Source organism: Hylaeus anthracinus, unplaced genomic scaffold (genome assembly GCF_026225885.1).
Source record: "Hylaeus anthracinus isolate JK02 unplaced genomic scaffold, UHH_iyHylAnth1.0_haploid 4, whole genome shotgun sequence".
In the NCBI taxonomy this organism is placed as follows: Eukaryota; Metazoa; Arthropoda; class Insecta; order Hymenoptera; family Colletidae; genus Hylaeus; species Hylaeus anthracinus.
In genome coordinates this window covers 12,046,222-12,073,464 of record NW_026535289.1, presented here as the reverse complement: position 1 = coordinate 12,073,464, position 27,243 = coordinate 12,046,222, and the positions used below count along the sequence as shown (strand labels likewise).

At 40.0% G+C, this 27,243-nt stretch overlaps 4 protein-coding genes across 8 annotated transcripts; 1 reads left to right on the top strand and 3 right to left on the bottom strand.

The window, feature by feature from the left end:
• Positions 1-48: 48 nt before the first annotated feature.
• LOC128894701 (uncharacterized) lies at positions 49-5,566 on the bottom strand. Its single transcript, XM_054156629.1, has 3 exons — positions 5,272-5,566; positions 4,522-4,639; positions 49-1,074 (listed from the first exon to the last, which is right to left on the bottom strand). The coding sequence occupies exons 1-3, from the start codon at positions 5,416-5,418 to the stop codon at positions 887-889; spliced, it is 453 nt and encodes a 150-aa protein (XP_054012604.1). The 5' UTR covers positions 5,419-5,566; the 3' UTR covers positions 49-886.
• A 369-nt stretch (positions 5,567-5,935) lies between these two features.
• LOC128894699 (G patch domain-containing protein 1) lies at positions 5,936-10,127 on the top strand. Of its 2 annotated transcripts, none has more exons than XM_054156627.1 (5): positions 5,936-6,274; positions 6,647-6,791; positions 6,864-7,242; positions 7,333-7,557; positions 7,641-10,127. In XM_054156627.1, exons 2-5 carry the CDS (start codon positions 6,728-6,730, stop codon positions 9,883-9,885), a joined length of 2,913 nt encoding a protein of 970 aa, XP_054012602.1. In that variant the 5' UTR covers positions 5,936-6,274; positions 6,647-6,727; the 3' UTR covers positions 9,886-10,127. The 2 variants fall into 2 exon arrangements, with proteins under 2 accessions (XP_054012602.1, XP_054012601.1); XM_054156626.1 differs by having other exon boundaries at positions 5,936-6,584.
• On the bottom strand, positions 9,935-22,271 carry LOC128894695 (trichohyalin). Of its 4 annotated transcripts, none has more exons than XM_054156609.1 (30): positions 21,661-22,271; positions 19,575-19,718; positions 18,883-18,981; positions 18,712-18,801; positions 18,457-18,608; positions 17,719-17,807; positions 16,864-16,944; positions 16,315-16,480; positions 16,009-16,234; positions 14,931-15,084; positions 14,726-14,855; positions 14,388-14,606; positions 14,149-14,322; positions 13,916-14,076; positions 13,565-13,847; positions 13,375-13,504; positions 13,163-13,277; positions 12,983-13,105; positions 12,549-12,896; positions 12,284-12,454; positions 12,059-12,214; positions 11,893-12,000; positions 11,545-11,820; positions 11,430-11,484; positions 11,233-11,374; positions 11,050-11,161; positions 10,861-10,970; positions 10,631-10,775; positions 10,466-10,563; positions 9,935-10,291 (listed from the first exon to the last, which is right to left on the bottom strand). In XM_054156609.1, the coding sequence occupies exons 3-30, from the start codon at positions 18,978-18,980 to the stop codon at positions 10,219-10,221; spliced, it is 4,185 nt and encodes a 1,394-aa protein (XP_054012584.1). In that variant the 5' UTR covers position 18,981; positions 19,575-19,718; positions 21,661-22,271; the 3' UTR covers positions 9,935-10,218. The 4 variants fall into 4 exon arrangements, with proteins under 4 accessions (XP_054012584.1, XP_054012586.1, XP_054012585.1 ...); XM_054156611.1 differs by having other exon boundaries at positions 13,375-13,489; positions 21,661-22,269; XM_054156610.1 differs by lacking the exon at positions 19,575-19,718.
• Positions 22,272-23,143: 872 nt separating this feature from the next.
• LOC128894700 (sterol carrier protein 2-like) lies at positions 23,144-26,146 on the bottom strand. Its single transcript, XM_054156628.1, has 3 exons — positions 25,480-26,146; positions 25,016-25,391; positions 23,144-24,929 (listed from the first exon to the last, which is right to left on the bottom strand). Exons 1-3 carry the CDS (start codon positions 25,907-25,909, stop codon positions 24,116-24,118), a joined length of 1,620 nt encoding a protein of 539 aa, XP_054012603.1. The 5' UTR covers positions 25,910-26,146; the 3' UTR covers positions 23,144-24,115.
• Positions 26,147-27,243: the final 1,097 nt, after the last annotated feature.

Genomic DNA, 27,243 nt, shown 5'->3' with positions numbered 1-27,243 from the left:
AAGTGTGCTCGAGCAAAGTGTGCTCCACTTTGTTCCCTGTTAGCTACTGCTAAAAAAGTAAGCGATAATACTCCATCTACTTTTCCATGTACGTATTACATATATGTACTTTTCCGTTCTGGCCATTTGTTTTTTATTATGGCGTCTCGTATGTTTTCATGGCGTATCAACCGACTTTATTATTCAAGATCACCACCAGATGTCATGGACGAATTTTCGTGTTACCTCACGGGACGTCACTCGCAGCTTCAGATGGAAAAGTACCAGTTGTTCGCGGGTTCCAGGCTGGATCATCCAGCAGGATCGTTTCACGACCAAAGCAGAAGAGAACGTTTTCGGTAAATATTTTTACGAATCGGACACAATTCGTTCCGCAGTATCCTAGTTCCCGTGCAGCGAAATGTCCACAGCAAAAAATGACACGAGGACCAGTTTAGCAAGTCGAATGATAAACGCTATATTTAGAAACTCGATGTAAAACTTTCAACTTATGCAAGATACCATACCAATTCAGTTGGGACAGTGGTTCTTAACCTTTTTAAGCTCGCGATACAGTTTAAAAGAAAATTAGCCTTTATGGGAGTCACGGCGCACTTTTATTATTCAATCCTGAACAGCAGCGAGAATTCAATGATAGGCTGTTTATAAATTATACATTCGCTATTTGAAGTTAGTCATTACTTTATAGTGTAAGTAAAGCTTTCATTACTTACATTAGACACTACTTATTAGTGTATAAAGAGAAGTAACTGTATGTAGCGTCGCCGTTGCCAACGAGAGAGATGCGTACTTTGTGATTCAAATTCTCTCCCGTTGGTTGAAACGTCAAACAAGTATCGTTGGCTTGTTTCACTTGGTCCCGTTTCGTTCTACGCTTGTTACTAAATCAGTTCTGTTTCTTCTCGTACTCGACGAGGCATTTCTTGAAGTGCTTCGAGCAGAACGGATGCAGCGTCGGATGGTCGCAGGTCCTGCAGGCCGCTGCGAGATGGGAGCAGCATCGCAAGCTTTCGCGGCAGCACGAGGCCCACAATTCCGGGCCAGCTGTCGCGCAATTGTAGCAGTAACAATCCCCTTTGGAAGGAAAAAGAAACGATACTCATATCAGTTGTTCGTCAGGAAATCGATCTTGCGAAAAGCTTCTGTACTTTTAACCGATTTCGAAAGGGAGAAGTTTACTCGATTCGACATGTATTAGGTTGTTTCGAAAGTTTCTTTCGCGAGTTGCACTCAATTATTTTATGTGGTCGCGTTTATATAAATAGACAATCTAATTTCATAGATATTCATGTCGTAACAGTGATGGAGCAAAATGAATCGTGCACAATTCAGCAATGTAACATAAAATATTGCGTATGTATTACTTGTTAATAAAGCGAAAGAAACTTTTGGGACAACCTAATATTTCTTTTTTTTTTGTATGTTCACCGATTACGCCGAGATGGCTCGACCAGTCGGAATGAAACCTGTTGCATCTTGTAGTGCATGTTTCCCCGGTGGTCCCATTGTCAAGATTTTTTACGATGTCATTTTTTTTTACAATACCTACATAGTAATTTCCGTACTCACTGCAAGCTGCTTACGTATCTGTCTTTCTTTTTTTTTTACAAATCTACTTTGCCACAGGTGCGTTTGCCTCTCGTCGGATATTAGTCATCGCGATTCCGTTACTCATGGACGGTTGCATCACACGCAAGACACTCGATTCCTCGCGTAGAATAAGCGCAAGTGCGATTGGAAATGAAAAAGAACGGAATGGCTAACCGTATCGCGTATCACGCGCGGATTTTTCACGTGGAAACTGGTCTAGAACCAAGGACCGCTGTAAATCTTTTCGTGACGACGCACGCAAAGGTGGAACGCACGAGTCTCTCCCCTCGTAACGGTATTTGTTTATAGAGTTTTCCGATGGGATGCATGCGGAATGAAATCTCAGGCACAGTAGCGTATTACGCAACGCGTGTAAAACGAGTCAGTCGATTATCAATTCGCGGAGCATAGGCAGAGAATATTTTGAAGATTGTCGAGTAAAAGGAGAACCAATTATGCCGAGATATCGAGCGCATCGTTTTCATCGTGGTTACATTCTCGATGTGGTAATTAGGCGACCATGCGAGATTGGACGAGTAACGATAGTTCGGTCGTTAAATCATCGTTACCCGCGTTAGACGGTGAAAGGAGGGACACGATGCTCGACCAATACAAATTATCGCGATATGGCTAGATTCAATTTTCCCGTGTTCCCAATTCTACAGGAAAATTCACGTTGGAAACGTTAGGGTTAACTTAAAGTTCGTATCCATTTTTCTTCTTTCTTTCTGTATCATATAAAGGACATTTTCAAATTTACAGTGGATGTAGAAAGTATTCGTATACCGATCAGTTTCCAAAAAAACTATGTAAAATTGTAATTTAGTAACTTATTTTTTATAAACAATGACGTTCTACATATTCTCGGAAATCTCTAGAATAGATAGAGTACAACAAAAAAAAATAGCTATTTATGTAAGTTACGTAATTAACAAAAAAAGAAAACAATTGATAGAAATGTTGAAGCAATAAGTGTTCGTACAACTGTTTAATCTTTAAAACTTGATTAAAAAAAAAGAAATTTATATTAATTTATAAGTATATAATACTTCCTTAGTGGGATTTTCTTTTGATTTTATACTTATTGCAACTCTTCTAAGTATTAAATTAACTAAATTATTAGTTAGAAGTTAATAAGAAGTGGGATCTTTTTCCATTCCTCTATTAGAGCTATTTTTAAAAGTACTTTATTGGAAATTTGATGTTTTCTAATTTGTACGAAGCCATAAACTAATGTGTTTACGTTACAAACTCTACTGTAAATGGTTCGCCATAAAAATCGTACAAGTACCTATTGCTTTTATACTTTTACCCACTTTTCGCATGTTTTTGTTAATTTCACAAATTATATTAACTAGTAAATGTTGTTTGGACTACATCTATCTTAAAGATTTCCGAGAATATGTAAAGTATCATTGATTATAAAAAAAGAAGTTAACAAACTACAATTTCACACAAAAGTTTTTTGGGAAATTGATCGGTGTACGAATGCATTCTACATCCACTGTGCATCACACTTCGCGGGACACCCAGTTCAACGGGTTACGTGTATTTCTAGGAAAAGGTGAAACCACACTTTTAATTGTGCTTGTAAATTTTTCGTCATTAAAAACTGGCTTTCTCCGCGGATGTCCCAATTTCGAGTCAGTTACGAGTCGGTTTTCGAGCACGGATGAACGAATAGTAAAAAAAAAAAAAAAAAAAAAATATGGTCTTCTCGAAGCCTCGCTATTAAATGGAGAAAGTGTCGTCTGAAGATTTAACCCCTCAGGGGTTGATGTTATTTTCTTAATGTCGAAGAAGTAGAAACGTTTCCGGAGCGCTTTTGATTACGGAAACAACGATTCGTAACGGAGCTCCCGGCAATCTGCTTTTTCTCAAACGAAACACTTCCACTTTCCATTCCGTTCGTTGTCAAATGGCCAGTTGGCGATTTAACACAATGCAACGGACGAGGTTCGCATGCAAGTGTCGAGGTTACATTGTGCTGGCTCGCGGTAAATAACGGACAAAAGGTTAAATTACAATGTGAATCAATTATTTGATCGGGATTCCATTCGATCCATAGGCGCGTTTAATTCATAGATTAACACTTTCGCGCGGCGGCGTTCATTTAGCGCGAGCAAAACATGTCCAGGAGTGGCTGTAATGTATGCTTCGATTCACCTCGAAAAGTCGCGCAGTTTATGAAAGCCGTGATGTAAGTTCGTATTATACTGTTCGAAATGATCGGTTGACTCGTAATCTTGTATTTCTCCTTCTATTCGAAAGCTCTTCGATAACTCTCCATGGCTCTTCGAGTCACGTGCTTTTGTTTACCCGAGTTTTTCTTTTAATCAAACCGAGCATCGTTAGTTGCGCAATGTTTTTTTTTTCGTCGGTATTTATCGAGTCACTTTTCCCGATTATCCACGCACGTCTTGATCTTCGCGGGGAAAGTAGAAACGTTCCTGAAAGTGATTTACCGCGCCACGGTGAATTAGAGGACGCGACGCACGGATCGCTAGATCTAGCGTTTAATTCGTAGATCAACACTCTCGCGAAGCTTGCATTTATCGTGGGCAAACAATGCCCGTGGGAGTGGCTATGTCAAGGTCAGAATCTCAATCGCATACCGCGGAAACCGTTGTTTTTCCAAAGCAGCTTGAGTTACCACCATTCTCTGAAGATTCGTGTAAACTAAATGTCATAGCAGTAACCCGCACGGTTCAAAAATTAAGCAATTTAACACGTTCACGTCGGCGTGTACCATCATCGGTGACACGCGCTTGACTTTCTCATCGGGCGGCGCGTACCACCGGTGGCTCGCGCTCGCGTGTCTATCAGATGACGTGTACCACCGCGCCGCCCCATGGCGAGAAAGACAAATAGCAGCGCCGGCGTGAATGTGTCAATAATGAATCTTGCAAAGGGTTAATATGTCGAGCTCACCTTCTGGGCAGTCGACGGATCGACGGGCTTCGGCTCTTCTGCACTCGAGGCCTTCCTCACCTTTTGGGCAGGAGACGAAAGAGTCCTCGATGGAATTTTCTCCCAGTATTGCATTAATCTGAAAGTACGTGGTGCCAGACAGGTTCATCGCGGTCAGCGAGCGTGCAATGTTTGCGAATGTTCTTAACCTATTTATGCCTCTAGTAAACATTTCATACATCATGTAAATTACAAACTCTAACATTTGAACAAGTATAATCGTTAATTACACGGATCGTAATTACGATCTTCTCGGAATCGCTAGAGTCCCATGGACTCGTAATAGTTAGACTCGTGCGTGTACGGACGTTCTCCGGTTACAATTATTTTTTTTGTTACGCAATAGAGTACCGGTACTCGTAGCAGCAAACCGATTCAGAGTCCTTCGCGCCAGGGATGGGCATTTTATCCCATATTTATATAGGAATCGGTTTAAAGAAGATATACATCAGCCGTAGAAATGAATTCTGTGCTTTTATATTAAATCATTCACGACTTTAGTTTAAGTAGAAATATTTAATCGTCGTTACGAAAACTAGAGTTACAAAGGATCGAATATGGAGGCGCAGTATCGATTTTCACGATCTAACATTATAAAATATTTTAATAAAGTAGAATGGCCCTGTTTAGAAATTCTGACGTTTCGCTCGATCCTCGAAAATTGTTATCGACGGTTCGCGAAACGAGTACGATTACTTTTCAAAAGCTCACTCGTTTGAACGCTCCAGGTTTGGAGAACATTTTGACCAGTTTCGCTAGCGCGTTCTCCTCCGTGACGCTCGTGACATTTTCCTGGCAATGGTGGCCGACGAACACCAAAAACGAACAGAGAATCAACAATGCACCGCGGGCACACATCACCGTCGTGGGGACGTTAAAAAAAAAAATGGAATTTAATAAAAGCTCGCGTCGCCTCGTCCCGGTTAATTTGAAATCACGACTGGTGGTCAGGTGACGGAGAAGCGTACCGACAGTTTGAGTTCTGCGTGCGTTTTACTTTCTGGAGGGGAGCTATTCTACATTACGACATGCGGGACGGTCGTTTGTATCGGACACCACGTTATAATGCCTGAGCTTTTAAAATTTATCTATGTAAACTATCGACCAAAAATTTCGTTTAGTTTGTAGCGATGGTTGTCTCTCTGCATTTCGGATAGTTATTAACTTATTAACTTGACCGAGAACTTTTACAAACGTGGAATCATGAATTTGCTCAAAAGATACTCGAATAGTACGCAATCTATTATATTTGAATAGAAAATATAAAAGATATGCAACTCTTGATGCGTTGTTCGTTCGATAAAAATAACAATTCATATTATACAATCAAATAATGTTCGAACAAACAAAAGTTTATTCGAGTAACTATTGTATACTGGAATAAACGTTGCAACTAGTCTTTAGGATATCTTCGGAAGCTGCTTGTTGCAATTCTTGCCGCTAATAGCGTTGCTATTTTGTTCTATTCTGAATCGATAACGTTGGATGTGATAACGAAATGGTACGAGATAGGGGGCTCTTATCAGAGCTACCTAATTCTGATATAGGTAAACAGTGTTTTGCAGACATTATTTATATGTTGTGCATATTTATCGAAACTCGGTGTATAAATTATTTAAGAAATAATAATCTATTCATCATTGGTACATCAAATTTAACAAATCCAATCTAAAGTTACAACTATCTCGAAGGGAGAATAGTATCCCTTAGTTTGGTGAGTAGTATTCCTCTCAGAAGAAACGAATTAATAGATCTTCGTGTGTGTACTCCTATAAATCTGTCCTATAAATCGTAATCATTCTACCTCCATCAACTCCAGTGGAGAATTCATCGAGTGTTAGTAGTCGTATGACGTTTTACCAACAGTCGTGCAATTAATTCTCTAAATTGAAACATTGATCAAAAGAACACTTCGTTCAATTAGTGATCTAGCTAAAATTTAAACAGTTTCAAGTAAAAGTACGTCTTATTTAAATGAAATGACTTAAAGACAGCTAGAAGTCTCGATCGAAAAACTACGATATGTACGTATGTAAATAATATATACATGCGTACCTTATAACCTCAAATGCGTTGTTTCTGACAGTTGTATAAATTAAGGAGAAGTACTCTATGTCTTGCTTTCGTTTGAACTTGTTTACTATCGGATAAATACTGTGCGTTAAAAATGGGCGATTCCGACGACGAAAATTATGTTTCTTTTGGAGTTCCCCTGGAACCTATAGACGAAGGTAGGTTGAAGTTTTTTAGGATGAGTTTTACCATATACATTAGCTCTTTGTTTATACATGGATTTATTGCAGATAATGTTCCGAGAAAGAAACCTATGTCCATAGAAAATCAATGTGTGTATGACGAACAAGGTAGACGTAGATTTCATGGAGCATTTACGGGTGGTTTCTCTGCTGGATATTATAATACAGTTGGTACACAAGATGGATGGAGACCACAGCAATTTAAGTCCTCTAGGAGTAGTAAGGCAGAAAACATTGCTCAAAGACCGGAAGATTTTATGGATGATGAGGACACAAGTCAGTTTGGAATAGCACCCAAAGGTATTCGTGCTACCAGCGATTATGCTGACCATGGTCAAAGAGGAGTAAAACGAGAGAGAATGAATCGTGAGAGCAGTGGTCCCATTCCTGGTACTCCACTGTTAAAGGCCCTTTTAAAGCCTGTAAAGTATGTAGCTTTTCAATCTAAAATTTTATTAATTTATAAATGTAAAATTATCAGCCTTAATTGTTCATTAATATTTAACCTAATATCCAGGGAAACAGTTGGTATTACACTGCTGAAACAAATGGGATGGAGGCCAGGTCAGGGTGTTGGATCCAGACTTACAAAAAAGGAGAAAGCTAAAATAAGAAGAAGAAATGACAAAATAAAGACACTGCAACAACAGTCTAGAAAACCAACTTCGGAAAGTAGCTCGGAAGATTCGGAAGATGATTATAAAGATATTACATTTGCTCCCGACGATTACGAGCCATTCAGGTACATTCTTTACGCTATAATTTTGTTGAACAGTAAACAAATGTCGATGGCATGAAAATTAAATTATCGTTAATTTGTTACAGGTGTAACCCAAAAGGTAATTTCTTTGGTATAGGATACAGTGGCTTGGATAGGAGAACGGTACTTTCCGGTCATATAGATTTATTCGATGCTCCTGCATTTAGTATACGAGAGAAAAACAAGAAGCTATCGATACATGGACAAGCGTTCGGAGTTGGCGCGTTCGAAGCTGACGACGAAGATATATACGAAACGGAAGATATGTCGCGTTACGACTTCGCGTTAGGTCCGGAAGCGAAGAAGAAGACGAGGTGGTCCGACGATACTCGTCACGGACACACGAACGATTGTTTAGATGGTTTCGCGCCAGCGAAAAATAGATTAGAATCCAAGAAGGTTTTCCCACCTCCAGAGTTACCTAAAGATTTTATACCAATGCATGCAGTCAGAAAAAGTCGATTTTATCCACCAATCGAGAATGTACCTCGCACGGTAGAAAACGGGAGACGTAAAGATCTTACAGCCGCGGACAGGGCTAGAATATTGGAGGACACGGCCAGTATTAAAAAAGTATCGGATACGCATCCAAATGCAGTGCCGTCGGTTGCTTCCAACATCATTACCAAAACGTTGAATTTACACGGCAAGCAGCAAACCGAGGAGAGGCAAAAACTAGAATCTCAACAAGCTAAAGGAGCGATGTCGTGGATGGACAAATTGAATCTACAGAGTTTTATCAAAGGAGGCGTCGTTGGATTTAGTAAAGAATCCGAAGGTAGTTTGAAAAAATTGGAAGAGTTCAAAGACTCTCCCTCTACATCAAAAGAATGCCAAATAATTACGGACAGTAGCAAATCCGAGGAAGACGATTCCACGAAGAAAAGTACAGCGAAACCATTTTTATCCGATCCTGATAAGCAAAGACGTTTCGAGCAATACTTAGCTCTCTCCAAGAAATCTGAACAAAGTAAACTCGAGAGTATACAACCGTTATCGATGACGGAATGGGACAGAGAACACGAGCGGACCGAATTCGAGCAAGCAGCTCGATTATTTGATCAGCCAACGAGTGATTACGTTGCGAGCAAGTTTACGGCTGCTTCTGACTCTGTGACTTCAGACGGAGACTCTGCGAAAGGTAGCCAGGAGGACGAAATGAAACAGGCTGTGAAGATGAAAATGTTTGGGAAACTAACCAGAGAGCGCATAGAATGGAAGCCTGCTAGTATAGTATGCAAGAGATTTAATATTCCTGAACCAAGAGTCGGTTGCGCCCAACCGGAATTGCAGAAGAAGACGGTTAAGTTTTCAATCTTTGATTCTCTTAATTGGAGTAATTCTACGAAATTTTCAAGAGCAACCGACACAGTATCTCGAGAATCGGACATAGTCGATTCTCGATCGAAAGACAGAAGTGTTGTTACCAGTGCGAACTCGGAAGTAAAGTCAGATAACGGTGTACCTCTCGACGATCGTCAGGCATTGGAGCCTGTGTCTGAGAAAATAAGAAATTTTGAGGCTACTTATGAAAAAGTTTTCGGCAAAGAGGTTCAAGAAGCATCCTCCAGGATTCCCGAAGTCGAGCCAATCTTGCCCAGTACGATAGATTTGACTGCTCCATCCGAGACTGTGGACAAAGTTGAGAAGGTCAAGGAAGACGAGAACGCATCGAGATCAGAACCAAAGAGCAAATCCGAAGAAAAGAAAGATCTCTTCAAGGCGATCTTCTTGAGCAGCAGCGAAGAATCTGATTCGGAGCCAGAGGAAAGCATGGACAGCGAGGCGGTGAAGTCAGTTCTGATCGGTAAAGCGCCAAGCGAATTGAACGTGAACAGGAACACTTCTCCGCCAAGGGGCATTTTCGCTAAAGTAGATTTGGACAGTTTACTCGCGAGTTCGAAGAGCAGTGCTCAAGCAAACGAAAATGTAAATAAAGAGAAAGATATCGTAAACTTTTGTCACTTCGCGACAAATCCCGAACCAGGGACTGGATCCAACCAAAGCAACGACGGTAGTTCGAACCCTGTGGAGCCGGCGATGTTGCCCGACATGTATGGACCAGTTCTTCCCTCGAGGTTATTAAAAAGTGACAATTCTGCATCGGAGGCGTCCAGTTCTCAGACTTTGAAGCCTGTGTTTAAAAGTGTCGTGGTACCGAAACCCAAGACTGACTCTAAAGTTTCCGGGGTATGGGTGGAGCGAGAAAAAGTGAAGAAGTCGAAGAAGGAGAAGAAGAAGCACAAGCACAAAGAGCATAAAAGTTCCAAACACAAGCGGAAATCTAAGAAAAACAAGAGGGACTCGTGATTTAGGAGATTAAAATTGTAATAAAGAAATGAAACGAGAACCGCGTCGATAATGGAAACAAGTGTGCTGTTTATTTGTTGCACGTTTCTTTTTTTTTTACAGCGTCGTATAGCGCGGTTTTTTTACATTTAATGAAGTACTTGGAAATGCTTGTGCAAATCTGTAATTACAATGGCAAGTCTATAAATTACAATCGGTAAAGGCACATCCGATATGTACAAGAATATAGTTATCTTTTTGTATATGCTCTACGCGTAATTGAGCAATCCCCTTTATTTCACTGTAGCGTCACTTGTCGCTGTTGTACGCTTAAACGATAATTACGTTGTCAAGTTACTTGTTCGACGTCGTAGAGTTCCTCGAAGGTGGTCTGCTGTGATTCGTAGAGTTAAGCTTCTTCTCCACGCTGAAAAATGAAAATTCATCGATGAACATGTTTTCATAGCAGAGTTACGTCCGACTAATTTAGGGTAGAAACATTAAGTTACAGATATTACAGTATGATTTGTAATATTTATTCCATTGTCGCAAATATGAATTACTTTGCTTTTCTCTCAACGAGTCAAGTTAAACCGCATACCTGTTGCTCCTGGAACCTCTTTTAAACATGTCTGTTAACTTCTTTTTCAGATTTCTCTTTTCAGTCTTTTCGCTGATGCTCGTCTCGGATCCTGAAGTCTGCAAAAAGGAAAATCGATTTGGAGTTACTGCTTCCATCGAACGAACGCGTCCGTTATTCATCTACCTGAAGGGAAAGGTCCATGGAAACGTTCGGATCATCCACGCTGGCAGATTTAGTCAATTTAGTCGTGAGTTTTTTTATTATCCCTTTCCCGTGCTTCTTCTCTCGTTCCAGCATCTCGCTTTTCGTGGAACCAGTAGAAAGGCGGCTGAACATTGACAATAATGAATCGTTACTACCTTTAACGAACTTCTGCGTTTATGAAGTCACGTAAAATTCTAGTAACTCTTTACCTATCCACGCTGGAATCTCTCTGCAAGCTAAGCGTTCTTCCGCCAATTTCTGAACCTTCTAACGACTGCAAACTGGACATGTTGCTATCGGTGCCCCAAATGCGTTGCGACTAAAGCATTAAACAAGCGATATTTAATATTCATTTCAATTATATTTTGTCCAAGATCTCTGTTATAAGTTATACGCACATCGTCGTTTCGCGGCGATGTCTGTTCCAAAGACAGACTCTTCCTTTGCAGACGTGGTTTAGAGCGGCTCGATGTTATACCCTTTCCTGGATCGCTCTCCACTGACGTCGATCTGTAATTTCAGAATACAGTTAAATGTCAGGATTCATGTTGAATAGAACATTTATTGCCAGTGATTGATACCTTTTACCAAGTTTCTTCATCCGTGTCACGTTAGCCTCGTCAGCTGCCTTCTTTGATTCCTTCAATTTCTTTGCCACGTCCATTAGGTTCTTAATGGTGTACTCCAGCTTTTCCGTCCTCTCAGCCAATTGCGTGTTCGAACCTGCAAATGAATATATTTTAATGCAAATTCAAATATTAATAACGTTTAGCCATACCTCTTATATCTCCCTTCGAGTCCAGCATTGGCGACGATTCCCTCGACTTTGGTCCCTGCGAGAAGGTCCAAGTTTTACACGTTTATTTCTTTATTAAACTTGCAACTTAGAATACCTTCAATCGTCTAGGTGGCGTCGGCGTGTAAACGTTCGAAGTTCCATTCTCAGCTATGCCGTTTAATTCAGGGAAAAGTTTCGTCAAGTCGTTGACTTGTTGCAGCAACGTGTTGATATTTCGCAACTCGTTTTGTTCCTGCTTGGATTTCTTCATGATCGCGTCCCTGAGCTCTTCCCGCTCTTTTTCGTGCCGCTCCTTCTCCCGTCTCATCTTCTCGTTGCTGGTCCTCAGCTTCGCGTGGGCATCCCTCAGCTCGAGCAGATCGCATTGCAACTGCAGAAATAAACATTTTGTCAGGGAACTCGGCGAATTTCGCAGCTTGCGACACAGCTGTTCGCTGTTTACCTCCAGCAATTTCTTCTTGCTCTCTTCCTTCTCTTCGTCGTACACCTTCTTCAACTGGTCTTGCCGCCTCTTGGTCTCCAGCCGTTCCTTGGAACGTTCTCTCTCGATCTGAGAAAATAGTCGAGTCATTTAAAATCGAAACTTCTTTATTTTTTAATCAACGCACTTCGAATAGAGTTTGTCGTAGGTCTCTCGCGAGCGTTGCGGTTTCTTGCAACAGCCTCTGGTGTTCCTCCCTCTCCTTCTGCCAAGCCAACTCCATGCGAACTTTCAGCCCTGGAATCTTCGTTCTACCACTCGTCAGCATTCGTTCCTCTTCCAGCTATGGATACATAGAGAGAGAGAGAGTAAATAGAACTGATTGAAAAATTGCGATAAGACGAGCCTCTACCTCGTTGATCCGCGATTGGAGCTCGGACACCTTAACGTGACTGGCTGATTTTTCAGAGACGAGTTCTGCTTTAAGTCTGGAAACCTCTAATCTTGACTCTGAAAGCTCGTCCTCCAAGTTGACGATCTGCCTTTCGAGGACTATCGCGCTGGTGCTAGACACTTCCTCCTCCTGCATCGGAACAAGGAAAAGCAACATTAAATTTCTCTTCCATCGTTCCAAGACGTCGATTATTGTTGGGCCCGTATATTTACAAAGGACCAACCTCGTCAGACTTTGCCAAAGACATGCTCGACTGTCTACCCCTAGCAGACTTCAACTCCGCGATGGTTTTCTGGGCGCCTTCCAACATGTGCTTGTACGTGTCGCGTTCGCGCTTGTACCTGGACAGTTGGTTCTGAATAGCTTGGATTTCGTCGGTGATGGCGGTGATCCTGTGCTCGTATCGCATCTTGCACTGAGCCAGGTCCGCTTTCTTCGCCTTCTCCATGTTCTCCAGGGCGCTCTTCAGCTTCCGTATCTCCGTCTCCAGGGCAGTAGTGTCCGGCGTCAGAGCTTGATGGATCTTGGACACGGCCTCGTAGTCCTTCAACTTGTCCGAGAGATCGTCATTCTGCGAAGTGCGTTTTGAAAATGTTAGACCTATCGGTTAAACTCCAAACGAGTAACGTAATCTAAATTCCTTATAGAATCGCTTACAGCCTTCCTTATGTCTTCCAATCGCGTCACCAAGGTATTGTTCTCCTTCTTCAAGTTACTGATGTCATTGTTCAGGTCTGTTATCAGAGCCTTGTTTGGCAACTCGCTCTCTTTCACTCGGTTCTGAAACATTTCCGTCCGTTTGTAATTTGAAAATGCTGTTTACCGAATTATGCTCACTTCTAAAGCAGCCTTCTCCGACTTCCACTCGCTCTCTTTCAGTTTGATGGACTGGCGCAACGATTCCAGTTCCTTGCGAATGCTCATGAGCTCCGTGTTCTGTTCCCTCAGTTTGCTGCGGTTGTTTAATTAAACATATCATTACAAGAATGTCTTCATGAATTCTTCATGAATTTCAGTGACGAAATGAAGAGTACATTCATCTTATTTACCTATTGAGAGCTTCGTTGTCCAACTCGAATTGTTTATTTAGATTACCGAGTTCGTTGCACTTCCCACTCAGATTGTCGTACTCCTGCTGGCCCCTCTTCAGCTCGTTCTCCAAATCTGTAACGTAGGACACTGTTACCTTATATAGAATCTCTCTCACGCGACTCCGTTTATCAGAGCAAAACAACTCACTCAAGATCTTCTCGTTGTACGTTTGCCTCAGCTCATTCATTCGCTTCGAATTCAATCCAGTCTTCTCTAACGAGCTGATCTTCTTCTTCAAAGTGGCCACTTCGGTCTCCTTCGATTGTTTCTCTTGATCGATTTGAGACACTAGTTTCTCCTTCTCTTTCTTCAGGTCCGTGATTTCCGTCGTCAGATCGCTGATCTTCGTGGAATTGGAGGATTTGGTGCTCTCCAGCTCTTTCTTCAAGCGTTTCACCTCTGCGTCGAGTTTCGTTTTCGATTGCTCGACCTGCGTTTTAAGAGAAATTCGTCAACCATGAGTTTATTTCGTTTGCGATTTCGCGACGAATCACTCACGGAGGACATCGACTGTGTCATTTTCGACTCCCGTTCCGTGTACGCCGACAGATCGTCTTGCAGCTTCTTGCACCTGTCTCGTTCCTGCGACAAATCCTTCTTCAGGTCGTTTATCGTCTTCTCCATCTTGGCGCCTTCCTTCTCCGATGATTTCGCCGTTTCTACGTTCGAAGAAAAAGCGTTTTAAGCGACACTCTCGCGCGCTGACTTCAGCTCGCGTTTAACATTTTTACCCAAGTCTTTCTTCAGTTGAACGACTTCGTTGTAGACTTTCAGTTTCTCCGCGGATAGGGATAAGAGTTTCGACTTTAATTTTTCCTTTTCCTCCAACAGGGCCGTTTTCTCTTCGTCCCATGCCTTTCGTTCGGTTTCCCTCATGGTCACGGCATCGTCTAATTTCCTTTTTACTAGAACATTTTAAGAAATAAAGGTTGACTCGAAACTAAGGTGCGTAGAGTATTACATGACATACTGTTTTGTAGATCTGTATTTTTGTCATCTGCCTTGGCGCCGAAAGGCGTTTTCTTTTTTTCCTTTTCATCCGCCAATTCTTTCATCACAACGTCGAGTTTTTCCTTGAGCAGATCGTGTTCCTTCAAGAGTTTATCGTATTTCGCGTATTCCTTGGATTTCATGTCAATATCCATCTCTTTGCCGTCAGAAACGTTTACGAAAACGGCCATCATGTCGCCTAAAATAATTACAGAACACTCCGATCGTATTAACAATGTTTGAAAGTTTCTCGAGCACGCGTAATAATACTAAAAATTCAGTCGAATATTGTCCATTGTTTAGTGGCAGTGAGCGAACCTATTTCCTTCTCCATTTCGTCCACCAGTTTCTTTAGTTGTACTTTGGTCGTGAATTCGCTCGTCTTCTTCTGAGCCCTGTTTTGGAATTCATTTTTAATCTTCTTCAACGATTCGTCGACTTTTTTCACCTGGAAAGCGCCAGGTTTTAACGTTAAGCTAAATTAAGAAACTTAATTTCACTGTAGGACTGTCTGTTTCCTTACCTCTTCGTACTTCTTCTCTATAGTCGTTTTTTCAGTCTCCAACTCCTCCACCTTTCGCTCGACTTTCCTCAGCTTGAACGATAAAATTCGACAATTTTTATTCGACTGTTCCAAACTTTTTCGCAGACGGACGTACTCGTCCGCTTGCTCATCCCTTAACAATACGAAATATATTCATATATTACGTATTTACTTGGACCATCGTGAACGATACAGCGTTATCGGAACAGGATAATAATAGAATTATTGACAAGTGTAACTTTACATTAAAAAAATTTGTTTTAAACACTATCGGAGGTCTAACGAGACATCCGTTCTTATTAATGAAATTATCCAATTCCGTGGAGTAAGCTCGAATCGAAAATACGCCAGGCTGAGTCGTAATTACCTTTTGTTAATTACTCACGAACACATTCAATCAAATGGAAGCCGTAACGCCAGTGTAGGAACAGCACTGTAGGGGGCAAGCACCGAGAAGCACGGCTGCGGATTTTATGCATTCGTACCTTAGTATAAAGAACAGTTGCAAAACGTCCGCAAAATCTAACTAACTGAGACAATAATAAGATGTAACAGTCCTAATGTTTCGTTTCGTACAAGTCCGTATTCCGTTTTCATTTAGCCTATGTTTTCCATATCGAGCCATAATCGCATAAAATCCGCGGTCGATTCACTAACAAAAAAAGAAAACGTTACCAGAGCGAGTCATAATTCGCCATTATTCGAATCAAGTGTTCGCCAATCGGTTAATGAACCTGAATTCATATAAATCGTAATGCGTTTAGAATTCTTACGATAGCTTCTTAGTATTTTTTATTTCGGGGAGAATGAGTGCGATCGATGAATCAAACTACTTTCAAAAAATTTCTCTCTGGACTGCGACAGGCGGATTCAAGCAATTTTGTTTAGAGAAAAGGGCCAATTCCTGCGTACGCTTTTTTTTTTTTTTGTAATATACAAAATGATATTAACTGGAGAAAAGAAGCCAAAAACATGCGAGAGTGAGGAAAATATAGGCTTCTAACACTTAACAAAAAAAAAATGTATACAAAAAAAAAACGAAGAGAAACAAGATTACCTGAAGGTGTCCTGCAATTCGTATATCTCTTCTTCTAATTGCCTGATCTCTTTCTTCATGTCTTCGTTCTCGTCCATCAGGTTCTCGCACAGATTTTCCGCGGCTTTCAACTTTGAACGAAGCTCGTCCTTCTCTCTGTCTCTTTCCCCTCTGAATGTTTTTATATTCACTTCTTTCTCTAGCTCTCTGATTTTCGTCAACAGACTGGTCTTCTCTTGCGCGAGCGCTGAACACGACGGACAGAATTCGATCAACAGTTTATATTAATTCTTTAAATCAGGTCCGTCTTTACTTTCACGTAAATACCTTCGTTCTTCTTCTGTAGCTTCTGCACCTCGTTGGACGAGCTTTTGCTAGATATGGTTTCCATGGTCGCTAATCGTCTCATCAAGATCTCGCTCTTCTCCTTCTCTGCTTTCTCGCATCGCGCTTGCAGTTCGGTCACTTGTACTTTCAACCTTTCCACTTCGCTCTGCTCATAATAAATTTAAATGTTATTTCTTCGAGTTTGTCTTGCTTTTGGTTTCGTATCGCACTCAGTTTATGAACCTTGACTGATGACACACTGCTCGACGTAATTAGGGGATCTATTACAGCTTCTTTACGCGATATTATTTTAATTTCTCGTATTTAACGTCCCCTAATTACATTTCGAGCAGTGATCGATCGATACACTTAATCGCAATGCGCATTAATCAATACACTTAGGCATAATGTGACAGTGATGATGATCTAGCGATAATAGTTCGCGTAGCAACAGCGCTCCAAGTGTATTAAACCAGAGGCGATTAGTAAGATCAAAGATCGCCGAAACGGAAACGGTGAAGAAGAAGTGCAGAATGCTGATATTGTTACTTTCTCAGGCGTTTCCCCTTCCATCCGGTGATCCTCACTCTGAAGAGCATTTTTCGGAGGACCGGTCCGCGATTTCTTCACCTAAATATAGATAATGAATTCACATGATTTTCACAGATAACAGAATCACGTTTTCTCTGCCCACTACTGTTGAACTCTATTTTTATTCGGTAAATATAATATATACAGGGAAAGATCAATTTGTATTTCGTCGATAGCTTAGAGTAGGATGGTGAAACGGCGAATGATCATAGTACTATCTTAAGGGTGTGTACGTACAGGCCACAGAAAAAGATGATAAAGCTCGCGAAACGTCGGTGAAGTACTAAAGGAGTCCACAGGACAATACAAAACTCAAAACCTCGATTGGTTAACCACAAACTCACGAAGAAATACAGTGCTCCTCGTGTGGTTGAGAAAAATGTGTGCACGACCTTCAACATGTACAAAATACACCCCTATGTGCATGTTAGGACATGTAGAAAAATTACAAAAATTCTCAGAAAACGAGTAATTACCTTTTCCTGTATGTATTATACTTAATTAAAAAAAAAAGCAATCAATATTTTGTTAGTCGGTTGCTAGCCTGCGAGTTTTATGCATTTACAAAGCGTACAGACGAGAAAAACGCATGCAAAGTATGTAAACTTATGTAAAATTCATAAATGCATAAAATCAACGATCTAACTGTTCATCGAGTGAAGCTGAGAAGTAAGCAGACTCTGATCAGCCAACGATATCGACATCTGAAGACGACATAGAGAGAATAGCAAAAAGTTTTGAACAATTCCTTATTGCAACTCTGCGTGAAAAGCGTCGGGATGGAAGAAAGCGTTTCGTTAGGCTCGAGTCTACCTGAATTATGAACTCGACGTCGTTCTCTGAGGCTCGGTGGTTGCTGTTGTCTATCACTTCCTTGATCTGCAATTTTGACGGTCTCCTGGCTGCAAGAGCATTGCTGATTAAGTTACGTTAAAAGACCATATATTTGGAAAATTGTAGTACACTAGCTGTGCCTCGCGGTTTCACCTGTGTGGAGTATCATTCATTTTACATAAATCGCGTTTCAACTATTCAACCACGTGTTCCTTTGTGAACCAGTCGGTGACTGTCTTTTGTTTTTCGTAACTCACAAGGGAAGGCTCGGAAGTGATACTCACCGATTGCAATGAAATTTGGTAGAGTGATAGATCTATATCTAGAATAAGCGTAACTGTAATATTAGCCGCAGATGGCCAGACATTTTTGAGAAAAGTTAGTTCAAATATGTAGTAAAAGCCCATGCTAGCCACTATGCCGCTGACCTATACCTCTTGAAGTTGTGTTAGCGACAGGAATGCATCCCACTATGGGCTTTTACTACATATTTAAACTAACTTTTCTCAAAAATGGCTGGCCACCTGCGGCTAATATTACAGTTACGCTTATTCTAGATATATGTAGATCTATCACTCTACCAAATTTCATTGCAATCGGTGAGTATCACTTCTGAGCCTTCCCTTGTCGGAGGGAAGGCTCACTGCCTTCCCTTCAATCAATATTACAGTAGTTACCCCTCGATAAAGGAAAGAGTTTGTGGATCGGTATAATTACATTCCAATCTTTCTTCTTCCTTGTCGATGGCGGAGAGATCCATGAGCGACGTCCATCCAGCTGATGCCGTTGGCGCATCCGAGCTGCCCTTAAAATCATCCTTGGCCAAATTCGTGGCGGACGACCACACTCTTCTTCCATTTTCTGACGAGCTGACGATCGAGATCGCGACGAATCGAAATTGAAATAATTAATATAAGATAACACAGCACGGCTTGGAGGATCTACACAAATTTTCTAATCTTATAAATTTACCGTCCCGATGACTGTTCGAAGGAAAGACTAGGGGTGGACGATGTGATGTCCCTCAAGCTGTCCTTCTTACCCCCGTGCTCTTTGTAATCCCTGAAGAGATTTTCCAAGCATAAATTCCGGCGATACGGTATTCCTCTTTGCCGGTGTTTTTAATTATAAAGACAAACGTACCTGAAGCATCGTTTGCAGCGTGTGGGCCATCGGACTTGGGGGTGAAAGCCAAGGGGGCAGAGGGGGTCTCCTTTCTTCGACGAGTACATATGATGCATTCTGCGTGCGAAACCAAGTCAAATTGAATAATCGTATCCGAACTCGTGCTTCGTACGACGACACGTGTAGTGGGTCGCACATGTGGTTAAATCGCGGCTTGGAAACAGTGTCAATTCACAGAAATGCGAGACGGGTAAAAATAGAAACGAGAATGTAACGGGAAGATTAGCGAAAATAGTAAATACAATGGGATAGTAATTAGAATACGAAAACAATGAAAGTCGATGAAACAGGAACGCCACAACGTGGCCACATTATTAGGTTCGATGTAAAAATAGACAGTGTCAGTCAGTCAGAGTTCACAGCAACCCTGCTGCGACTCGAGACTCTCGACTACTCTCGAGAGCTTCTCGAGCCCATGCTTCGGTAAACCTATACGTCCGTGTAGTCATCTTCTTGCGCAACGATACATTTCCCTCCTGCCCAATTAATTATCATTCGATTATTAAACCGTGTTAGCACTCGCGACATGGGAAAACGCCGATCGTGTTATCGAACGTATAATTAAACACAAGAAACCTTCGTTTGGTTTAATCACGATTGCGTTAAAAGTAAACGACGATAATACAGGAAGATGTCGAACGGTTTCGTACCACCATAAACGATACGTGGGAAATTAAAAGGGTCGACGATCGAAAATCCGGAAAGATTTCCGACGTTTGGCATATCTCGCAAGGATGCACGTCGATACGTCGCCGGGATCTTCTCAGTTTTAATAGATAGCGACTCGAGGGAACCTAGAAACGAAACCTTGAATTAATAAGAGAATGCGTTTCGCAAGCGACAGGACATAGGGCAGCTTGGCTTTTCGCTGAACGCGAAATATTTGGCTGCCGTCGAACGGTGAATACGTTAATGAAATTCGGATAGTGACTCTGGCTTGGAGGATAAGGTATTATCCTGCGGAAATAAGTAGCTGTAACGTGGTGCATCTATCGAGCCAGTGACCCCTCGCATTTCTTAACTCGTTTACTAACGTCGAATCGCCACGTTTATTCAAAATATATTAGAAAATTGTTAGAAAAAAATGTATACGATAATTGTGGTAGAAAGAATGTCCTGAAAGTCCTCGAGGTCTACCCCCCAATATTTAAGGCACAGCGGTCGAGAAACGCTCCGTCGAGGCGACCTTGACACAAAGTTCTTAATTCGAATTCTTTTTCTTTCATTATCGACGAAAGAAAGTTATTTTCGTTAGTTTTGAATTACCGAAGCTTCACCCTGTAACCTTCCAAACAAGGATTTTCCTCGCTGAAATGAGTCAACGGCGACATCGTTGTTGTTATCAGACCGTATATAAGGTTCAGTGGTAGGGAAACAATTTCGAAGCATCTTAATGGAGGCCTGGTGACGCACTTGGTAGTCTTTATAGACTATGCGAGAAAACAGGTTTGTCGCAAAAATAGATTATCGCGCTTTTACGACTCGCAGAGATTCGAAACTCCGTCAGAAGGAATTAAACCGGTTGAAAGTTCGACGACGATCGATTTGAAACCCGAACTGACCAGCTGCGCGGACTCAAGGTCTCTTCGTCTGTACGATCTCATTGTGGACGCATTGGTATTTTCGATTTGTGCAAAACGAATCAATTTTTTACTGCATACGCGTTGTTATTGTTGTTGTTCGGCGCATCCATTAACTACGCGTTCGTTTCGATACGTTATTTTTCTTTCTCGAACGAGAACCAGAGTTAAAGAGAACTAAGGGGGGAGTCTGGTCCAGCTGATGTATTTTTCTAATGCATATCATTTCCAGATATAATTAATTTTTGTTATTGAAACTTTTTTTTTTACATATAAAGGGACGTTCAAAGAAGAAAATTTGACAGTGTAGATTTAATTTGAATGTATACATACAGTGGGTGTAGAATGTATTCGTACGCCGATCAATTTCCCGAAAAACTTTTCTGTGAAATTGTAGTTTATTAATTAATTAATTATTCTCGGAAGTCTCTAAGATAGATATAGTCCAAACAACAAGGGTCGTGCAACAAGTATAGAAGGAATATGTATTTGTACGATTCTTATGACGAACCATTTACAGCAGAGTTTGTAACGTAAACACATTAGTTTATTGCTCCGTGCGAATTAGGAAACATCAAATTTCCAAAAAGTACTTTTAAACAGTTGTCCGAATACTTATTGCTTCAACATTTCTATCGATTAATTGTTTTTTTTTCTTGTTAATTTCGCAACTATACATAAATAGCTATTTTTTTTTCGTAATCTATCTATTTTAGACATTTCCGAGAATATGTAGAATGTCATTGTTTATAAAAAACAAGTTAAGAAACTACAATTTCACACAAAAGTTTTTTGGGAAATTGATCGGTGTACGAATACATTCTACACCCACTGTATATATGTATACATTCAAATTAAATCTACACTGTCAAATTTTCTTCTTCGAACGTTCCTTTATATGTAAAAAAAAAAGTTTCAATCACAAAAATTAATTATATCTGGAAATGATATGCATTAGAAAAATACATCAGCTGGACCAGACTCCCCCCTTAAGAGCGAGGGGGCAAGTACCCGTCCAACGCGCTGCAAGACCATTCGAATCTATGGGGTCTATACTATATCCTCTTAAAACTAAGAAACCATAATAAACCTAAGTAAATCGTATTACGAGCCACGTTTGGAAACTTATGCAATTCCGTATCGACTGTTCACTCACTTGATCGATGGTAATCCAAACGCAGCAGGCTGTCGCGATTAAATTTATCCCGAAACAGTCGTTAAGAGCCTTCCATTCCGAGGGAACAGGTTGAAACCGTCGATCTCATATCAGTCGAACCAGACGACCGATCGACGATACGATTGATACACTATTCGAAAACGTTCCTTCTATCGACAACGATCAGCGCGCGTGCAACGCTTAAAACGGTTTACATCGCACGGTGGTCTTTCTTCTTCTTCTTTTTTTTTTTTTTTTTAATTTTCTTTATAGACCGCGACTTTCGCAAACCGTCGATAGACGTCACTAACACCACTGACACGATGCTTCTATTACGGGGGTTAGGCCGTTACTCGAACTCGGGCCCGTACGTATGGTAATTTGGAGACTAGCCAGGGTGTATATTTATCTCTAGCTATAAATATAGCACGTCTTGCGAGCATTTCGCATACACATGTGCGTGCGCGGGGGGCTGAACGGGTAACCTAGGATCTCTTGATCCATGGTAGACAGACTAGTGCCAGGAACCGGCAGCGGTTCCATAAATTGTCATTCCTTTCTTTTTTCCTCGGGACGTTTGCGGAGGGTCATGCGAACGTTTCGCGTAAATCAACGTAAACTCTCTTCGATAAACGGGGGAATAGGTTTGCGTTTAATTTTCCAGAACTCGACCTAAGTACCTAACCTAACTCAGACCTAAGTACACCTACGTACACAATTTTCTTTATTTTATTATATTTGATCTAGAGCTTCTTTGATACCAGTATCAAACACGTCGTTTCAGCTAGATTACGCGTGGTCCTCGTCGCGTGTATATATAGAACTAAGCATGTGGGAGGATAATAAATTGGGTGGTGGTTAACATTAGAAATGCCGAGGGTCAATGCATACTTATCGTGCAGGTATCACTGTATCTCTGAAAAGTGGAAGGAGAAAGAAATTTATGAATGCAACTTTTGAACAAAATTAAAGAAACAAATATCATCTATGATGCATTATCGCAACCCACTGCCTCGCAATAACATTTTCGCATACGATCCTCTAGTTGTCGTTGTGTAATCAGTGTTTACCGAGACACAGATAACGTGCGTATGCGAACGAACAAAGTTTTCTTATTTTATTATCAAGTATTTGTATCGAATGATACCGTGATATTAGTAAACATTTATAAGTACGTTCTCGATATTATCTTGTTAAATATTTAAATTTGAAGGAAGACGATTACAGGCAAAAGTTTCATGATTAAAACATTTCCTTTATGGGTTATCAACATTGGAGCCACTGATATTAACCTTTATTCTTTATCCAGGTTAAATATACACGTTCTCGAGGTAGAGTGAACCAGCTTGAATAGAATTTTTTTTTTAATTTAACTGGCAACGGTACTTTTAACAGCAAACACGAGCGTAAAATTAATCGAAATTCATGGTTTCTGAATTTCTTCGTAAATAAGATGCATTATTTATTTGAAATAAAAACAGAATTCGTTTCAATGTTTTTGTTTCATTTATTTTATAATAAAAACAATTTCATATGTATAAAATCCTACACCTTTCTCTTTATAAAAATCATATATAATATTTGTATTGCACCCTGTTTCCAACTACAGTGTTATTAACAATACATAGTAAGAATTCCAACAGCACTTGCAAAAGTAATAATCCATAAGAATGTAGATTACAAGAATATTTTTAAAATAATTCTTCTACTTCAAAATCAATTCATTACTTTATGAAATTCTATCGTTTAAATTAATCTACATTGTTATGGAGTATTCCTGAAATGTAAATAAGAAGTATAAAAAATAATAATACGTGTCCCTTATTGTATGATAAACACGTGTTAATAAAATGACAATAGCATCGCGCGTATACTAGACGCACAATATAACAACGATATAAGTTCGATGGACCTTTAATAATTAATATTTAACAAGTAAACCAGAAACAAAACGATCGTTCTGGTTTAAAATCTATGAAAAGATAATACGAAGATGTAGTACAAATTAATCTCAGATGTAATTTAAATCAATTTAAGCTTTCAATACAATCATTACAATTACATTTATGCGGCTATTAAATGTACCTCGTTTACAAACTTATTTATTTATGTATTCAGTACGTATTTCTTATCATTTTTGCATTAATCGTACGAACATTAAACACAAATTTATTCAGACTTAAAAAAATAATTTGTGTATCCCCTTACTATTAATAGTAATCTTTATAACAGTAACAGTGTTATTTATAAAAATAAAATTCGAAGTCAATATATTAACTATATAATATTACATTTCATACTGACAGTCAACGACTTTTTGTTTTTCTTTACTATATTGCTATTATATCAAAAAACAATGTGTACGAATACATCACGAATGTAAACGAATATAATACAGCTTCGAGTAAGTAGATGAAATTTGTCTAATCCCAAAATCTCACGATCTCCGCAATTTTTACAACTTAGAACGAAGAAGATCGATTTTCTTAGCAGCATGCTTTTTCAAATTAATCAATTTCATTGCCATTCCCATGTTACCACTAATTTTAATTTTTCCTTGGAAGAAGGCTTTCTGCGGATTCAATTTTCCAGTAATAAGATCAACGATATCTGCATCGTTAATCGTGATCGTAACATCGGGTTTAGTTTTCCCGTAATATTCAATTTTTCCTTTTCCTGTTTTAGCATCTACGATCCAGAAGCCCTCCGCACCACCTGTTCCAAGTACCTTGAATCCGTATACTCCGCGAACTGTATTTATCAAATCATCTTTGTCCTCTTGCATTGCAATTTCTAATATTTTGAACAACGCGTACGCTTTGAAAGAAGTTGCATCTGGAATTCCACTCACATTTTTCTTGACTGCTCCTTGTTTAGGGAAGCCCATACGATACAGAGCAACTACAACTGCTCCACCTAGACCTATATTATGTTGCAATGCAAGTTTTGCGTTTGGCACTTGTCTTTTACCAGCTTGACCTCGAAGTTGCCAGCACAGTTCGCTACACTGTGCCAATCCTGTTGCTCCCAAAGGGTGTCCTTTCGAGATCAAACCGCCGCTCGGATTTACTACATATTTTCCCCCGTATGTATTATCTCCCGCATCGACTAATTTTCCACCTTGGCCAGGTAAACAGAGACCTAAAGCTTCGTAAGTAATGAGCTCGTTAGTCGAGAAACAATCGTGCAATTCTACAACATTCACGTCGCTTGGTTTATAATGACACTGCGAGAATAGTTTCTCGGCCGCATTTTTTGTCATATCGTAACTGCAAACGTAAAGACAATAACGTCATTTATTTTTATTCCTGAATATGAACACAGATTTTCTAAGGAATACATCTCTTACTCTTACCCGATAAGCTTAATAGCGCTCTTTTCTGTGAACGTCGACGGCAGATCCGTAGACATTTCCATCGCCACGATTTCTACCGCTTGCGACTCGAGTTTATGTTTACGTACAAAGTCTTCATTGGCCAGAATTACAGCAGCCGAACCATCGGATGTCGGACAGCACTGAAGTTTGGTAAGTGGTCCAAATACTTTCGGAGATTTCATTATCTCTTCCAAACTATATTTCTCTTGGAATTGAGAATACGGATTGTTCGTGGAATGTAAATGATTCTTATAAGCGATCTTTGCAAAATGCTCGGGTTTTGTACCATATTTTTTCATATGCTCAATCCCAGCATTTCCAAACAGCTGGGCAGTAACTGGACTGGCATCCATACCTGAAATTAAGGGTGGGAAGAAACATAAATAAGGTTGAATTATAAATTTTGTAAGGTTGTATATCTAAATAAATCATTGCAAAGTTACCAGCAATTTCAGACATGACTTCCACGTGTTTCTCCATAGGATTCGTGCGATCTGTAAATTTGGACATCAAGGAGCCTCTTTCCATCTTTTCAAATCCAACAGCCAAAGCACAATCTATGGAACCGCTTTCGATCATTTGTTTAGCCATAAGCAAAGCAGTAGAACCAGTGGAACAATTGTTATTTACATTGTATATGGGACAACCCGTAATACCAACTTCATACAATGCCCTTTGACCACAGGTGGAGTCCCCATAAACGTATCCAACGCAGGCAGCTTTCACGGCATCATAAGAGATACGTGCGTCTTGCAAAGCCTTCGTAACAGCTTCTTTTGCCATGTCAGGATAATCTACATCATCTCGTCTGCCTGGTTTCTCGAATTTTGTCATACCGACACCAACAACGTAAACCTTCGTTTTCGGTGACATCTTGAGTATTTTCGAAGTGAAACGGAGAGAAATTGAAGTCCGTACAAGATATTAGCAAAGTTAATGCTCCTACTGCAGCCTTACTGATTAAGTCAATGTGTGGTACACCTTATTGATAAATAGCGCAAATAATGTTGGACTTTAATCTCAGATGAATTAACTAATCACAAAAAAGAAATCAAATAATTACATGGCAAAGTTACTTCGTCACTGTCACTACACGCTCATTTGCTGAGCTGTATTTGTTTGAAGTAAAGTGGGAAGTTGTGTGTGTACATATATATGCGCGTGTGCGTGCGGTCAGTAATTAATACTAGTGGCGTCATCGGTGAGAAAATGCCCAAGTTTGTAGTGTAAATAATTCTCGTTGTTCCTCCTAGATGGCGCCTCTAACTAAAAAGTCGATAATTATTATTTAATTAAATAAAATATACTGAAAGATGATGAATTGGTTATGTTAACGAATATATTGAAGCATTATGAAGCACAGAATCATATTAACTATTTACAAATGAAAAATGAAGTATAAATTATTCAAAGATAACGGTGACGCCATCGTACAGAATTAGTGGGTACTATTTTTGCTACAAACTTGGGCATTCTTCCACCGATGGCGCCACCAATCCTTTAATAAATTATTCTTTATCTTTCATAAATTTATAGTTAATACGATTCTATGCTTCAATATATTAGTTAATATAACAAATTAATCATCTTTCAGTTCATTTTATTTACTTAAACAATAATTATCGACTTTTTAGTTAGCGGCGCCATCTAGGAGGAACAACGGGAACTATTTTCACTACAAATTTGGGCATTTTCCCACCGATGGCGCTACTAGTATTAAAATTCACACACATAACCACTATGCATAGGTGAGCACAAACACCACCACAGAGTAGTTTAACAGAGCAGAAACTCTCCTTGAAATCTTTAATATTTATTGTTCCAGTATTTTCGGATCAGAAAACATGTCGATGTTGAATAAAGTTTTTAAACATATCGTATGAAACTAATCAAAGTATAAATTCCGCGTGAACCTCAGAGTACGGGACTATTAGATATGCCTACAACGGCAGCTAATAGATCGACGAAATGTTTGCAACTTTGTCCAGAATATTCAATTATTCTCTCGTTGTTTTTATACCTTGTAAAACTATGATACAAAATGTTACTTCGAGAAAATATAATATGAAACGCATAGAATCGTCGGTTGAAAACTTTGAAGGTTTCGAAGAAACGTTCTTAGTGAATTTCGTTCCTATATATGCTAGAACGCGTTTCTCAAACCGAGGACTGAGGTCCATGGACCCCCTCACATACAATTGTTTTTA

What these genes read in the sequence shown, in the direction of transcription:
- LOC128894701 (XM_054156629.1), bottom strand. Translation starts at nt 5,418, where the DNA reads ATGTGTGCCCGCGGTGCATTGTTGATTCTCTGTTCGTTTTTGGTGTTC. An exon ending in AACCTGGAGCGTTCAAACGA is followed by an intron (nt 4,640 to 5,271) that starts GTGAGCTTTTGA and finishes ACGTACTTTCAG; the next exon opens with ATTAATGCAATACTGGGAGA. An exon ending in ATCCGTCGACTGCCCAGAAG is followed by an intron (nt 1,075 to 4,521) that starts GTGAGCTCGACA and finishes TTCCTTCCAAAG; the next exon opens with GGGATTGTTACTGCTACAAT.
- LOC128894695 (XM_054156609.1), bottom strand. Translation starts at nt 18,980, where the DNA reads ATGCATCATATGTACTCGTCGAAGAAAGGAGACCCCCTCTGCCCCCTT. An exon ending in GCTACAGAAGAAGAACGAAG is followed by an intron (nt 16,235 to 16,314) that starts GTATTTACGTGA and finishes CGTCGTGTTCAG; the next exon opens with CGCTCGCGCAAGAGAAGACC. An exon ending in CTCGAAGGGAGATATAAGAG is followed by an intron (nt 11,375 to 11,429) that starts GTATGGCTAAAC and finishes ATTCATTTGCAG; the next exon opens with GTTCGAACACGCAATTGGCT.
- LOC128894700 (XM_054156628.1), bottom strand. Translation starts at nt 25,909, where the DNA reads ATGTCACCGAAAACGAAGGTTTACGTTGTTGGTGTCGGTATGACAAAA. An exon ending in AGTCATGTCTGAAATTGCTG is followed by an intron (nt 25,392 to 25,479) that starts GTAACTTTGCAA and finishes CCTTAATTTCAG; the next exon opens with GTATGGATGCCAGTCCAGTT. An exon ending in AGCGCTATTAAGCTTATCGG is followed by an intron (nt 24,930 to 25,015) that starts GTAAGAGTAAGA and finishes TTACGTTTGCAG; the next exon opens with TTACGATATGACAAAAAATG.
- LOC128894699 (XM_054156627.1), top strand. Translation starts at nt 6,728, where the DNA reads ATGGGCGATTCCGACGACGAAAATTATGTTTCTTTTGGAGTTCCCCTG. An exon ending in GCCCTTTTAAAGCCTGTAAA is followed by an intron (nt 7,243 to 7,332) that starts GTATGTAGCTTT and finishes CCTAATATCCAG; the next exon opens with GGAAACAGTTGGTATTACAC. An exon ending in GACGATTACGAGCCATTCAG is followed by an intron (nt 7,558 to 7,640) that starts GTACATTCTTTA and finishes AATTTGTTACAG; the next exon opens with GTGTAACCCAAAAGGTAATT.